At 53.7% G+C, this 15,960-nt stretch overlaps 1 protein-coding gene across 1 annotated transcript in view; it reads right to left on the bottom strand.

The window, feature by feature from the left end:
• Window positions 1–1,958: 1,958 nt before the first annotated feature.
• The window catches only part of CCDC191 (coiled-coil domain containing 191), a 177,775-nt gene continuing 163,773 nt past the window's right edge, over window positions 1,959–15,960 (bottom strand). The window contains exon 17 of the mRNA XM_063956784.1: window positions 1,959–2,262. Within this exon, the coding sequence (XP_063812854.1) occupies window positions 2,118–2,262 (145 nt within the window). The 3' untranslated portion in view covers window positions 1,959–2,117. The remainder of the gene's footprint in view (window positions 2,263–15,960) is intronic.

The raw sequence follows: 15,960 nt of genomic DNA, 5'->3' as shown, positions 1-15,960 counted from the left end.
TATGCTGTTATTACACCGGCCCTGACCCTTATCACTGTACCTGTCTCCAGTATGGCAGCCCCTATATGTGCAGCTAGCTGTATGACTGGGAGCAGGATCCGGTGTTATGCTGTTACTACACCGACCCTGACCCTTATCACTGTACCTGTCTCCAGTATGGCAGCCTCCACATGTGCAGCTAGCTGTATGACTGGGAGCAGTATCCTGTGTTATGCTGTTATTACACCAGCCCTGACCCTTATCAATGTACCTGCCCCCAGTATGGCAGCCCCTATATGTGCAGCTAGCTGTATGACTGTGGGAGCAGGATACCGTATTATGCTGTTATTACACTGGCCCTGACCCTTAGCACTGTACCTGTCTCCAGTATGGCAGTCTCCACGTGTGCAGCTAGCTGTATGACTGTGGGAGCAGTATCCTGTGTTATGCTGTTATTACACCGGCCCTGACCCTTATCAATGTACCTGCCCCCAGTATGGCAGCCTCCAGGTATGCAGCTAGCTGTATGACTGTGGTAGCACGAACCTGTATTATGCTGTTATTACACCGACCCTGACCCTTATCAATGTACCTGCCCCCAGTATGGCAGCCTCCAGGTATGCAGCAGCTAGCTCTATGACTGCAGGAGTAGGATCCTGTGTTATGCTGTTATTGCACCAGCCCTGACCCTTATCAATGTACCTGCCCCCAGTATGGCAGCCTCTATATGTGCAGCTAGCTGTATGACTGTTGGAGCAGTATCCGGTGTTATGCTGTTATTACACCGGCCCTGACCCTTAGCACTGTACTTGTCTCCAGTATGGCAGTCTCCACGTGTGCAGCTATCTCTATGACTGCAGGAGTAGGATCCTGTGTTATGCTGTTATTGCACCAGCCCTGACCCTTACCACTGTACCTGTATTTGTCAACCTGATTAAATGTGGATACTCTCATGACTGGTTAATGCATCATTTCTTTATTTTGCGCCGATCTGTGAATGTTTTATATAAATGATCTTGTATACCTGACTGCTGATTTCTGCTATTCCTATTGCTGTCCCTTTATAACCAGCAATAGCACCAGCGCTCCCGATGAGCTGCAAGCTACAGTCACGTCTTTATATATTACTAGTCTAACACAGGCGGAGGCGCAGTTCCACCTAAACACGACGGAGGTAAAGCACCTGGCTCAGAGGGAGTCCACGCGTGTGATAGAGGAGCAGAGCTCGGAATCTGATAGATCACCGTTCCACATACAGATGTACTAATAATCGGGTCAGGTACGCAAGACTGGCAGAAAGCAGACGGGGTGTCAGTCTTTGTAAAGGAAAATTGTGCATTTGTGGATAAACCTCTTGAATATATTCTGATCTATCCTGTAGACAAGGATTAGCTGACGCAGCGTCGGTGCGGTTATACGGGATTCGTTGTAGGAGAAGTTTCCAGTTAGACCTTAGTGCCATGTAGGCGATTCCTTTCCCACTCCGCGTGGCAGGAGATCTGAGGGTACTGGGCACAGGGGTAGAGTCTCACAGGGATTCCTTTCCCACTCCGTGTGGCAGGAGATCTGAGGGTACTGGGCACAGAGGTAGAGTCTTACAGGGATTCCTTTCCCACTCCGCGTGGCAGGAGATCTGAGGGTACTGGGCACAGGGGTAGAGTCTTACAGGGAACGTATTCAGGCTGGGATAATGTTATCTGTGACGTCTGGCACGGATCATTGAGCCCTATCGCTTATATTACATATCTTGTAGTCTGGGAATGAGGACGGCTATTGTCTGGGAACACCAAGCTCTGCAAAGTGGGAGATTCCACCAGACGTGGCCATGGATCCACAGGACATGTAATGTAGGACATGGCAATAACTATACATAGGCATTATCTGATCCAGGCAGGATTCCTCACCCTCCGTTTCTCTGTAATATACATGCTGGGGGAGCAACATGAAGACAGATGTAACTATGATCAAAGCAAATGACATAAATAGTAAAACGGAGCTTTATTTCCACACTAAGGAGATATCCCACTCTCTGTATGTTCAGCGTCGCTCCTCCCAGGCAGAACAGTCGGCTTATTATACAGGACTGTACTGTCAGTGTGTCCGGAGTCGGCACCTGCGTCACCCATCCTCCCTGATCGTCAGCTCTCAGGTCCCAGCCGGAAGTCGGGGAGAATCTCTGCCACTCTCTGTCGCAGCATCTGCCGTCTCTCCTCCTTCAGCCTCAGTTCTCTCATAAATTTTGGAAAGTGGCTCCATGTCCTGAGCGCAGTCAGGAGGACTCGCCTGCAAGAGAGTGACAGGGATATAATGAGAGTGACAAAGGTAGGACGACATTACAGTGTGTGTATGGACTGTATGTAGTAACTGCTGCATGTGGGACTGTCCTACACACACACACACACACACACGTTCTCTTGAACGGCCGATATATCGCTGGACCGTCGGCCAGTGTGTACGGCCGATACGTCTGTGAACTCCGTCGTTCACAAACGTATCGCGTCGGCCGCGCAGCACATCCGACGGCCAATATATCTAACGATATATTGGCGCGTCGCTGTGTGTGTACGGGTGCACATACTGTGGCGCCCGGCGGTGATTGACAGGTGAACTGGGCGGGCACACGCCCGCCCAGTTCATGACGTCAGTCCCCCGACGGATCGGGCAGTGTGTATGCACAGCACACTGCCCGATCCGAACATAGATATATCTGCAGATCAATTGATCTGCAGATATATCTACTAGTGTGTACCCACATTAAGAGTTATATAGTGGGAGGAGCAGGGTCCCAGCAGCACAGAGTATATCAGGAGATGAGTGATGTGTCAGTGAGGACAGGGCTGCATGTGACAGGGGCAGTGACATGATATGAGGAGGGGAATGGAGGCAGCAGGAAGTCACAGACTGAGAGTTATATAGTGGGAGGAGCAGTGTCCCCAGCAGCACAGAGTATGTCAGGAGATGAGTGATGTGTCAGTGAGGACAGGGCTGCATGTGACAGGGGCAGTGACATGATGTGAGGAGGGGAATGGAGGCTGCAGGAAGCCACAGACTGAGAGTTATATAGTGGGAGGAGCAGGGTCCCCAGCAGCACAGAGTATATCAGGAGATGAGTGATGTGTCAGTGAGGACAGGGCTGCATGTGACAGGGGCAGTGACATGATGTGAGGAGGGGAATGGAGGCAGCAGGAAGACACAGACTGAGAGTTATATAGTGGAAGGAGCAGGGTCCCCAGCAGCACAGAGTATATCAGGAGATGAGTGATGTGTCAGTGAGGACAGGGCTGCATGTGACAGGGGGCAGTGACATGATGTGAGGAGGGGAATGGAGGCAGCAGGAAGCCACAGACTGAGAGTTATATAGTGGGAGGAGCAGGGTCCCCAGCAGCACAGAGTATATCAGGAGGTAAGTTATGTGTCAGTGAGGACAGGGCTGCATGTGACATGATGTGAGGGGAATGGAGGCAGCAGGAAGCCACAGACTGAGAGTTATATAGTGGGAGGAGCAGTGTCCCCAGCAGCACAGAGTATATCAGGAGGTAAGTTATGTGTCAGTGAGGACAGGGCTGCATGTGACAGGGGCAGTGACATGATGTGAGGGGAATGGAGGCAGCAGGAAGCCACAGACTGAGAGTTATATAGTGGGAGGAGCAGGGTCCCCAGCAGCACAGAGTATATCAGGAGGTAAGTTATGTGTCAGTGAGGACAGGGCTGCATGTGACAGGGCAGTGACATGATGTGAGGGGAATGGAGGCAGCAGGAAGCCACAGACTGAGAGTTATATAGTGGGAGGAGCAGGGTCCCCAGCAGCACAGAGTATATCAGGAGATGAGTGATGTGTCAGTGAGGACAGGGCTGCATGTGACAGGGCAGTGACATGATGTGAGGAGGGGAATGGAGGCAGCAGGAAGCCACAGACTGAGAGTTATATAGTGGGAGGAGCAGGGTCCCCAGCAGCACAGAGTATATCAGGAGAAGAGTGATGTGTCAGTGAGGACAGGGGCAGTGACATGATGTGAGGAGGGGAATGGAGGCAGCAGGAAGCCACAGACTGAGAGTTATATAGTGGGAGGAGCAGGGTCCCCAGCAGCACAGAGTATATCTGGAGACGAGTGATGTGTCCGTGAGGACAGGGCTGCATGTGACAGGGGCAGTGACATGGTGTGAGGAGGGGAATGGAGGCAGCAGGAAGTCACAGACTGAGAGTTATATAGTGGGAGGAGCAGGTCCCCAGCAGCACAGAGTATATCAGCAGATGAGTGATGTGTCAGTGAGGACAGGGCTGCATGTGACAGGGGCAGTGACATGATGTGAGGAGGGGAATGGAGGCAGCAGGGAGCCACAGACTGAAAGTTATATAGTGGGAGGGGCAGGGTCCTCAGCAGCACAGAGTATATCAGGAGATGAGTGATGTGTCAGTGAGGACAGGGCTGCATGTGACAGGGGCAGTGACATGATGTGAGGAGGGGAATGGAGGCAGCAGGAAGCCACAGACTGAGAGTTATATAGTGGGAGGAGCAGGGTCCCCAGCAGCACAGAGTATATCAGGAGATGAGTGATGTGTCAGTGAGGACAGGCCTGCATGTGACAGGGGCAGTGACATGATGTGAGGAGGGGAATGGAGGCAGCAGGAAGCCACAGACTGAGAGTTATATAGTGGGAGGAGCAGGGTCCCCAGCAGCACAGAGTATATCAGGACAGGAGATGAGTGATGTGTCAGTGAGGACAGGGCTGCATGTGACAGGGGCAGTGACATGATGTGAGGAGAGGAATGGAGGCAGCAGGTAGCCACAGACTGAGAGTTATATAGTGGGAGGAGCAGTGTCCCCAGCAGCACAGAGTATATCAGGAGATGAGTGATGTGTCAGTGAGGACAGGGCTGCATGTGACAGGGGCAGTGACATGATGTGAGGAGGGGAATGGAGGCAGTAGGAAGCCACAGACTGAGAGTTATATAGTGGGAGGAGCAGTGTCCCCAGCAGCACAGAGTATATCAGGAGATGAGTGATGTGTCAGTGAGGACAGGGCTGCATGTGACAGGGGCAGTGACGTGATGTGAGGGGGGGGGGGGATGGAGGCAGGAGGAAGCCACAGACTGAGAGTTATATAGTGGGAGGAGCAGGGTCCCCAGCAGCACAGAGTATATCAGCAGATGAGTGATGTGTCAGTGAGGACAGGGCTGCATGTGACAGGGGCAGTGACATGATGTGAGGAGGGGAATGGAGGCAGCAGGAAGCCACAGACTGAGAGTTATATAGTGGAAGGAGCAGGGTCCCCAGCAGCACAGAGTATATCAGGAGATGAGTGATGTGTCAGTGAGGACAGGGCTGCATGTGACAGGGGCAGTGACATGATGTGAGGAGGGGAATGGAGGCAGCAGGAAGCCACAGACTGAGAGTTATATAGTGGGAGGAGCAGTGTCCCCAGCAGCACAGAGTATATCAGGAGGTAAGTTATGTGTCAGTGAGGACAGGGCTGCATGTGACAGGGGCAGTGACATGATGTGAGGGGAATGGAGGCAGCAGGAAGCCACAGACTGAGAGTTATATAGTGGGAGGAGCAGGGTCCCCAGCAGCACAGAGTATATCAGGAGGTAAGTTATGTGTCAGTGAGGACAGGGCTGCATGTGACAGGGCAGTGACATGATGTGAGGGGAATGGAGGCAGCAGGAAGCCACAGACTGAGAGTTATATAGTGGGAGGAGCAGGGTCCCCAGCAGCACAGAGTATATCAGGAGATGAGTGATGTGTCAGTGAGGACAGGGCTGCATGTGACAGGGCAGTGACATGATGTGAGGAGGGGAATGGAGGCAGCAGGAAGCCACAGACTGAGAGTTATATAGTGGGAGGAGCAGGGTCCCCAGCAGCACAGAGTATATCAGGAGAAGAGTGATGTGTCAGTGAGGACAGGGGCAGTGACATGATGTGAGGAGGGGAATGGAGGCAGCAGGAAGCCACAGACTGAGAGTTATATAGTGGGAGGAGCAGGGTCCCCAGCAGCACAGAGTATATCTGGAGACGAGTGATGTGTCCGTGAGGACAGGGCTGCATGTGACAGGGGCAGTGACATGGTGTGAGGAGGGGAATGGAGGCAGCAGGAAGTCACAGACTGAGAGTTATATAGTGGGAGGAGCAGGGTCCCCAGCAGCACAGAGTATATCAGCAGATGAGTGATGTGTCAGTGAGGACAGGGCTGCATGTGACAGGGGCAGTGACATGATGTGAGGAGGGGAATGGAGGCAGCAGGGAGCCACAGACTGAAAGTTATATAGTGGGAGGGGCAGGGTCCTCAGCAGCACAGAGTATATCAGGAGATGAGTGATGTGTCAGTGAGGACAGGGCTGCATGTGACAGGGGCAGTGACATGATGTGAGGAGGGGAATGGAGGCAGCAGGAAGCCACAGACTGAGAGTTATATAGTGGGAGGAGCAGGGTCCCCAGCAGCACAGAGTATATCAGGAGATGAGTGATGTGTCAGTGAGGACAGGCCTGCATGTGACAGGGGCAGTGACATGATGTGAGGAGGGGAATGGAGGCAGCAGGAAGCCACAGACTGAGAGTTATATAGTGGGAGGAGCAGGGTCCCCAGCAGCACAGAGTATATCAGGACAGGAGATGAGTGATGTGTCAGTGAGGACAGGGCTGCATGTGACAGGGGCAGTGACATGATGTGAGGAGAGGAATGGAGGCAGCAGGTAGCCACAGACTGAGAGTTATATAGTGGGAGGAGCAGTGTCCCCAGCAGCACAGAGTATATCAGGAGATGAGTGATGTGTCAGTGAGGACAGGGCTGCATGTGACAGGGGCAGTGACATGATGTGAGGAGGGGAATGGAGGCAGTAGGAAGCCACAGACTGAGAGTTATATAGTGGGAGGAGCAGTGTCCCCAGCAGCACAGAGTATATCAGGAGATGAGTGATGTGTCAGTGAGGACAGGGCTGCATGTGACAGGGGCAGTGACGTGATGTGAGGGGGGGGGGGGGGATGGAGGCAGGAGGAAGCCACAGACTGAGAGTTATATAGTGGGAGGAGCAGGGTCCCCAGCAGCACAGAGTATATCAGCAGATGAGTGATGTGTCAGTGAGGACAGGGCTGCATGTGACAGGGGCAGTGACATGATGTGAGGAGGGGAATGGAGGCAGCAGGAAGCCACAGACTGAGAGTTATATAGTGGAAGGAGCAGGGTCCCCAGCAGCACAGAGTATATCAGGAGATGAGTGATGTGTCAGTGAGGACAGGGCTGCATGTGACAGGGGCAGTGACATGATGTGAGGAGGGGAATGGAGGCAGCAGGAAGCCACAGACTGAGAGTTATATAGTGGGAGGAGCAGGGTCCCCAGCAGCACAGAGTATATCAGGAGGTAAGTTATGTGTCAGTGAGGACAGGGCTGCATGTGACATGATGTGAGGGGAATGGAGGCAGCAGGAAGCCACAGACTGAGAGTTATATAGTGGGAGGAGCAGTGTCCCCAGCAGCACAGAGTATATCAGGAGGTAAGTTATGTGTCAGTGAGGACAGGGCTGCATGTGACAGGGGCAGTGACATGATGTGAGGGGAATGGAGGCAGCAGGAAGCCACAGACTGAGAGTTATATAGTGGGAGGAGCAGGGTCCCCAGCAGCACAGAGTATATCAGGAGGTAAGTTATGTGTCAGTGAGGACAGGGCTGCATGTGACAGGGCAGTGACATGATGTGAGGGGAATGGAGGCAGCAGGAAGCCACAGACTGAGAGTTATATAGTGGGAGGAGCAGGGTCCCCAGCAGCACAGAGTATATCAGGAGATGAGTGATGTGTCAGTGAGGACAGGGCTGCATGTGACAGGGCAGTGACATGATGTGAGGAGGGGAATGGAGGCAGCAGGAAGCCACAGACTGAGAGTTATATAGTGGGAGGAGCAGGGTCCCCAGCAGCACAGAGTATATCAGGAGAAGAGTGATGTGTCAGTGAGGACAGGGGCAGTGACATGATGTGAGGAGGGGAATGGAGGCAGCAGGAAGCCACAGACTGAGAGTTATATAGTGGGAGGAGCAGGGTCCCCAGCAGCACAGAGTATATCTGGAGACGAGTGATGTGTCCGTGAGGACAGGGCTGCATGTGACAGGGGCAGTGACATGGTGTGAGGAGGGAATGGAGGCAGCAGGAAGTCACAGACTGAGAGTTATATAGTGGGAGGAGCAGGGTCCCCAGCAGCACAGAGTATATCAGCAGATGAGTGATGTGTCAGTGAGGACAGGGCTGCATGTGACAGGGGCAGTGACATGATGTGAGGAGGGGAATGGAGGCAGCAGGAGCCACAGACTGAAGTTATATAGTGGGAGGGGCAGGGTCCTCAGCAGCACAGAGTATATCAGGAGATGAGTGATGTGTCAGTGAGGACAGGGCTGCATGTGACAGGGGCAGTGACATGATGTGAGGAGGGGAATGGAGGCAGCAGGAAGCCACAGACTGAGAGTTATATAGTGGAGGAGCAGGGTCCCCAGCAGCACAGAGTATATCAGGAGATGAGTGATGTGTCAGTGAGGACAGGCCTGCATGTGACAGGGGCAGTGACATGATGTGAGGAGGGGAATGGAGGCAGCAGGAAGCCACAGACTGAGAGTTATATAGTGGGAGGAGCAGGGTCCCCAGCAGCACAGAGTATATCAGGACAGGAGATGAGTGATGTGTCAGTGAGGACAGGGCTGCATGTGACAGGGCAGTGACATGATGTGAGGAGAGGAATGGAGGCAGCAGGTAGCCACAGACTGAGAGTTATATAGTGGGAGGAGCAGTGTCCCCAGCAGCACAGAGTATATCAGGAGATGAGTGATGTGTCAGTGAGGACAGGGCTGCATGTGACAGGGGCAGTGACATGATGTGAGGAGGGGAATGGAGGCAGTAGGAAGCCACAGACTGAGAGTTATATAGTGGGAGGAGCAGTGTCCCCAGCAGCACAGAGTATATCAGGAGATGAGTGATGTGTCAGTGAGGACAGGGCTGCATGTGACAGGGGCAGTGACGTGATGTGAGGGGGGGGGGGGGGATGGAGGCAGGAGGAAGCCACAGACTGAGAGTTATATAGTGGGAGGAGCAGGGTCCCCAGCAGCACAGAGTATATCAGCAGATGAGTGATGTGTCAGTGAGGACAGGGCTGCATGTGACAGGGGCAGTGACATGATGTGAGGAGGGGAATGGAGGCAGCAGGAAGCCACAGACTGAGAGTTATATAGTGGAAGGAGCAGGGTCCCCAGCAGCACAGAGTATATCAGGAGATGAGTGATGTGTCAGTGAGGACAGGGCTGCATGTGACAGGGGCAGTGACATGATGTGAGGAGGGGAATGGAGGCAGCAGGAAGCCACAGACTGAGAGTTATATAGTGGGAGGAGCAGGGTCCCCAGCAGCACAGAGTATATCAGGAGGTAAGTTATGTGTCAGTGAGGACAGGGCTGCATGTGACATGATGTGAGGGGAATGGAGGCAGCAGGAAGCCACAGACTGAGAGTTATATAGTGGGAGGAGCAGTGTCCCCAGCAGCACAGAGTATATCAGGAGGTAAGTTATGTGTCAGTGAGGACAGGGCTGCATGTGACAGGGGCAGTGACATGATGTGAGGGGAATGGAGGCAGCAGGAAGCCACAGACTGAGAGTTATATAGTGGGAGGAGCAGGGTCCCCAGCAGCACAGAGTATATCAGGAGGTAAGTTATGTGTCAGTGAGGACAGGGCTGCATGTGACAGGGCAGTGACATGATGTGAGGGGAATGGAGGCAGCAGGAAGCCACAGACTGAGAGTTATATAGTGGGAGGAGCAGGGTCCCCAGCAGCACAGAGTATATCAGGAGATGAGTGATGTGTCAGTGAGGACAGGGCTGCATGTGACAGGGCAGTGACATGATGTGAGGAGGGGAATGGAGGCAGCAGGAAGCCACAGACTGAGAGTTATATAGTGGGAGGAGCAGGGTCCCCAGCAGCACAGAGTATATCAGGAGAAGAGTGATGTGTCAGTGAGGACAGGGGCAGTGACATGATGTGAGGAGGGGAATGGAGGCAGCAGGAAGCCACAGACTGAGAGTTATATAGTGGGAGGAGCAGGGTCCCCAGCAGCACAGAGTATATCTGGAGACGAGTGATGTGTCCGTGAGGACAGGGCTGCATGTGACAGGGGCAGTGACATGGTGTGAGGAGGGGAATGGAGGCAGCAGGAAGTCACAGACTGAGAGTTATATAGTGGGAGGAGCAGGGTCCCCAGCAGCACAGAGTATATCAGCAGATGAGTGATGTGTCAGTGAGGACAGGGCTGCATGTGACAGGGGCAGTGACATGATGTGAGGAGGGGAATGGAGGCAGCAGGAGCCACAGACTGAAAGTTATATAGTGGGAGGGGCAGGGTCCTCAGCAGCACAGAGTATATCAGGAGATGAGTGATGTGTCAGTGAGGACAGGGCTGCATGTGACAGGGGCAGTGACATGATGTGAGGAGGGGAATGGAGGCAGCAGGAAGCCACAGACTGAGAGTTATATAGTGGGAGGAGCAGGGTCCCCAGCAGCACAGAGTATATCAGGAGATGAGTGATGTGTCAGTGAGGACAGGCCTGCATGTGACAGGGGCAGTGACATGATGTGAGGAGGGGAATGGAGGCAGCAGGAAGCCACAGACTGAGAGTTATATAGTGGGAGGAGCAGGGTCCCCAGCAGCACAGAGTATATCAGGACAGGAGATGAGTGATGTGTCAGTGAGGACAGGGCTGCATGTGACAGGGGCAGTGACATGATGTGAGGAGAGGAATGGAGGCAGCAGGTAGCCACAGACTGAGAGTTATATAGTGGGAGGAGCAGTGTCCCCAGCAGCACAGAGTATATCAGGAGATGAGTGATGTGTCAGTGAGGACAGGGCTGCATGTGACAGGGGCAGTGACATGATGTGAGGAGGGGAATGGAGGCAGTAGGAAGCCACAGACTGAGAGTTATATAGTGGGAGGAGCAGTGTCCCCAGCAGCACAGAGTATATCAGGAGATGAGTGATGTGTCAGTGAGGACAGGGCTGCATGTGACAGGGGCAGTGACGTGATGTGAGGGGGGGGGGGGGATGGAGGCAGGAGGAAGCCACAGACTGAGAGTTATATAGTGGGAGGAGCAGGGTCCCCAGCAGCACAGAGTATATCAGCAGATGAGTGATGTGTCAGTGAGGACAGGGCTGCATGTGACAGGGGCAGTGACATGATGTGAGGAGGGGAATGGAGGCAGCAGGAAGCCACAGACTGAGAGTTATATAGTGGAAGGAGCAGGGTCCCCAGCAGCACAGAGTATATCAGGAGATGAGTGATGTGTCAGTGAGGACAGGGCTGCATGTGACAGGGGCAGTGACATGATGTGAGGAGGGGAATGGAGGCAGCAGGAAGCCACAGACTGAGAGTTATATAGTGGGAGGAGCAGGGTCCCCAGCAGCACAGAGTATATCAGGAGGTAAGTTATGTGTCAGTGAGGACAGGGCTGCATGTGACATGATGTGAGGGGAATGGAGGCAGCAGGAAGCCACAGACTGAGAGTTATATAGTGGGAGGAGCAGTGTCCCCAGCAGCACAGAGTATATCAGGAGGTAAGTTATGTGTCAGTGAGGACAGGGCTGCATGTGACAGGGGCAGTGACATGATGTGAGGGGAATGGAGGCAGCAGGAAGCCACAGACTGAGAGTTATATAGTGGGAGGAGCAGGGTCCCCAGCAGCACAGAGTATATCAGGAGGTAAGTTATGTGTCAGTGAGGACAGGGCTGCATGTGACAGGGCAGTGACATGATGTGAGGGGAATGGAGGCAGCAGGAAGCCACAGACTGAGAGTTATATAGTGGGAGGAGCAGGGTCCCCAGCAGCACAGAGTATATCAGGAGATGAGTGATGTGTCAGTGAGGACAGGGCTGCATGTGACAGGGCAGTGACATGATGTGAGGAGGGGAATGGAGGCAGCAGGAAGCCACAGACTGAGAGTTATATAGTGGGAGGAGCAGGGTCCCCAGCAGCACAGAGTATATCAGGAGAAGAGTGATGTGTCAGTGAGGACAGGGGCAGTGACATGATGTGAGGAGGGGAATGGAGGCAGCAGGAAGCCACAGACTGAGAGTTATATAGTGGGAGGAGCAGGGTCCCCAGCAGCACAGAGTATATCTGGAGACGAGTGATGTGTCCGTGAGGACAGGGCTGCATGTGACAGGGGCAGTGACATGGTGTGAGGAGGGGAATGGAGGCAGCAGGAAGTCACAGACTGAGAGTTATATAGTGGGAGGAGCAGGGTCCCCAGCAGCACAGAGTATATCAGCAGATGAGTGATGTGTCAGTGAGGACAGGGCTGCATGTGACAGGGGCAGTGACATGATGTGAGGAGGGGAATGGAGGCAGCAGGGAGCCACAGACTGAAAGTTATATAGTGGGAGGGGCAGGGTCCTCAGCAGCACAGAGTATATCAGGAGATGAGTGATGTGTCAGTGAGGACAGGGCTGCATGTGACAGGGGCAGTGACATGATGTGAGGAGGGGAATGGAGGCAGCAGGAAGCCACAGACTGAGAGTTATATAGTGGGAGGAGCAGGGTCCCCAGCAGCACAGAGTATATCAGGAGATGAGTGATGTGTCAGTGAGGACAGGCCTGCATGTGACAGGGGCAGTGACATGATGTGAGGAGGGGAATGGAGGCAGCAGGAAGCCACAGACTGAGAGTTATATAGTGGGAGGAGCAGGGTCCCCAGCAGCACAGAGTATATCAGGACAGGAGATGAGTGATGTGTCAGTGAGGACAGGGCTGCATGTGACAGGGGCAGTGACATGATGTGAGGAGAGGAATGGAGGCAGCAGGTAGCCACAGACTGAGAGTTATATAGTGGGAGGAGCAGTGTCCCCAGCAGCACAGAGTATATCAGGAGATGAGTGATGTGTCAGTGAGGACAGGGCTGCATGTGACAGGGCAGTGACATGATGTGAGGAGGGGAATGGAGGCAGTAGGAAGCCACAGACTGAGAGTTATATAGTGGGAGGAGCAGTGTCCCCAGCAGCACAGAGTATATCAGGAGATGAGTGATGTGTCAGTGAGGACAGGGCTGCATGTGACAGGGGCAGTGACGTGATGTGAGGGGGGGGGGGGATGGAGGCAGGAGGAAGCCACAGACTGAGAGTTATATAGTGGGAGGAGCAGGGTCCCCAGCAGCACAGAGTATATCAGCAGATGAGTGATGTGTCAGTGAGGACAGGGCTGCATGTGACAGGGGCAGTGACATGATGTGAGGAGGGGAATGGAGGCAGCAGGAAGCCACAGACTGAGAGTTATATAGTGGAAGGAGCAGGGTCCCCAGCAGCACAGAGTATATCAGGAGATGAGTGATGTGTCAGTGAGGACAGGGCTGCATGTGACAGGGGCAGTGACATGATGTGAGGAGGGGAATGGAGGCAGCAGGAAGCCACAGACTGAGAGTTATATAGTGGGAGGAGCAGGGTCCCCAGCAGCACAGAGTATATCAGGAGGTAAGTTATGTGTCAGTGAGGACAGGGGCTGCATGTGACATGATGTGAGGGGAATGGAGGCAGCAGGAAGCCACAGACTGAGAGTTATATAGTGGGAGGAGCAGTGTCCCCAGCAGCACAGAGTATATCAGGAGGTAAGTTATGTGTCAGTGAGGACAGGGCTGCATGTGACAGGGGCAGTGACATGATGTGAGGGGAATGGAGGCAGCAGGAAGCCACAGACTGAGAGTTATATAGTGGGAGGAGCAGGGTCCCCAGCAGCACAGAGTATATCAGGAGGTAAGTTATGTGTCAGTGAGGACAGGGCTGCATGTGACAGGGCAGTGACATGATGTGAGGGGAATGGAGGCAGCAGGAAGCCACAGACTGAGAGTTATATAGTGGGAGGAGCAGGGTCCCCCAGCAGCACAGAGTATATCAGGAGATGAGTGATGTGTCAGTGAGGACAGGGCTGCATGTGACAGGGCAGTGACATGATGTGAGGAGGGGAATGGAGGCAGCAGGAAGCCACAGACTGAGAGTTATATAGTGGGAGGAGCAGGGTCCCCAGCAGCACAGAGTATATCAGGAGAAGAGTGATGTGTCAGTGAGGACAGGGGCAGTGACATGATGTGAGGAGGGGAATGGAGGCAGCAGGAAGCCACAGACTGAGAGTTATATAGTGGGAGGAGCAGGGTCCCCAGCAGCACAGAGTATATCTGGAGACGAGTGATGTGTCCGTGAGGACAGGGGCTGCATGTGACAGGGGGCAGTGACATGGTGTGAGGAGGGGAATGGAGGCAGCAGGAAGTCACAGACTGAGAGTTATATAGTGGGAGGAGCAGGGTCCCCAGCAGCACAGAGTATATCAGCAGATGAGTGATGTGTCAGTGAGGACAGGGCTGCATGTGACAGGGGCAGTGACATGATGTGAGGAGGGGAATGGAGGCAGCAGGGAGCCACAGACTGAAAGTTATATAGTGGGAGGGGCAGGGTCCTCAGCAGCACAGAGTATATCAGGAGATGAGTGATGTGTCAGTGAGGACAGGGCTGCATGTGACAGGGGCAGTGACATGATGTGAGGAGGGGAATGGAGGCAGCAGGAAGCCACAGACTGAGAGTTATATAGTGGGAGGAGCAGGGTCCCCCAGCAGCACAGAGTATATCAGGAGATGAGTGATGTGTCAGTGAGGACAGGCCTGCATGCATGACAGGGGCAGTGACATGATGTGAGGAGGGGAATGGAGGCAGCAGGAAGCCACAGACTGAGAGTTATATAGTGGGAGGAGCAGGGTCCCCAGCAGCACAGAGTATATCAGGACAGGAGATGAGTGATGTGTCAGTGAGGACAGGGCTGCATGTGACAGGGGCAGTGACATGATGTGAGGAGAGGAATGGAGGCAGCAGGTAGCCACAGACTGAGAGTTATATAGTGGGAGGAGCAGTGTCCCCAGCAGCACAGAGTATATCAGGAGATGAGTGATGTGTCAGTGAGGACAGGGCTGCATGTGACAGGGGCAGTGACATGATGTGAGGAGGGGAATGGAGGCAGTAGTAGGAAGCCACAGACTGAGAGTTATATAGTGGGAGGAGCAGTGTCCCCAGCAGCACAGAGTATATCAGGAGATGAGTGATGTGTCAGTGAGGACAGGGCTGCATGTGACAGGGGCAGTGACGTGATGTGAGGGGGGGGGGGGGGATGGAGGCAGGAGGAAGCACAGACTGAGAGTTATATAGTGGGAGGAGCAGGGTCCACAGCAGCACAGAGTATATCAGCAGATGAGTGATGTGTCAGTGAGGACAGGGCTGCATGTGACAGGGGCAGTGACATGATGTGAGGAGGGGAATGGAGGCAGCAGGAAGCCACAGACTGAGAGTTATATAGTGGAAGGAGCAGGGTCCCCAGCAGCACAGAGTATATCAGGAGATGAGTGATGTGTCAGTGAGGACAGGGCTGCATGTGACAGGGGCAGTGACATGATGTGAGGAGGGGAATGGAGGCAGCAGGAAGCCACAGACTGAGAGTTATATAGTGGGAGGAGCAGGGTCCCCCAGCAGCACAGAGTATATCAGGAGGTAAGTTATGTGTCAGTGAGGACAGGGCTGCATGTGACATGATGTGAGGGGAATGGAGGCAGCAGGAAGCCACAGACTGAGAGTTATATAGTGGGAGGAGCAGTGTCCCCAGCAGCACAGAGTATATCAGGAGGTAAGTTATGTGTCAGTGAGGACAGGGCTGCATGTGACAGGGGCAGTGACATGATGTGAGGGGAATGGAGGCAGCAGGAAGCCACAGACTGAGAGTTATATAGTGGGAGGAGCAGGGTCCCCAGCAGCACAGAGTATATCAGGAGGTAAGTTATGTGTCCAAGTGAGGACAGGGCTGCATGTGACAGGGCAGTGACATGATGTGAGGGCGAATGGAGGCAGCAGGAAGCCACAGACTGAGAGTTATATAGTGGGAGGAGCAGGGTCCCCAGCAGCACAGAGTATATCAGGAGATGAGTGATGTGTCAGTGA

The sequence above is a fragment of the Pseudophryne corroboree genome, chromosome 2, assembly GCF_028390025.1.
Source record: "Pseudophryne corroboree isolate aPseCor3 chromosome 2, aPseCor3.hap2, whole genome shotgun sequence".
In the NCBI taxonomy this organism is placed as follows: Eukaryota; Metazoa; Chordata; class Amphibia; order Anura; family Myobatrachidae; genus Pseudophryne; species Pseudophryne corroboree.
This window is presented reverse-complemented; position numbering and strand designations above follow the sequence as displayed.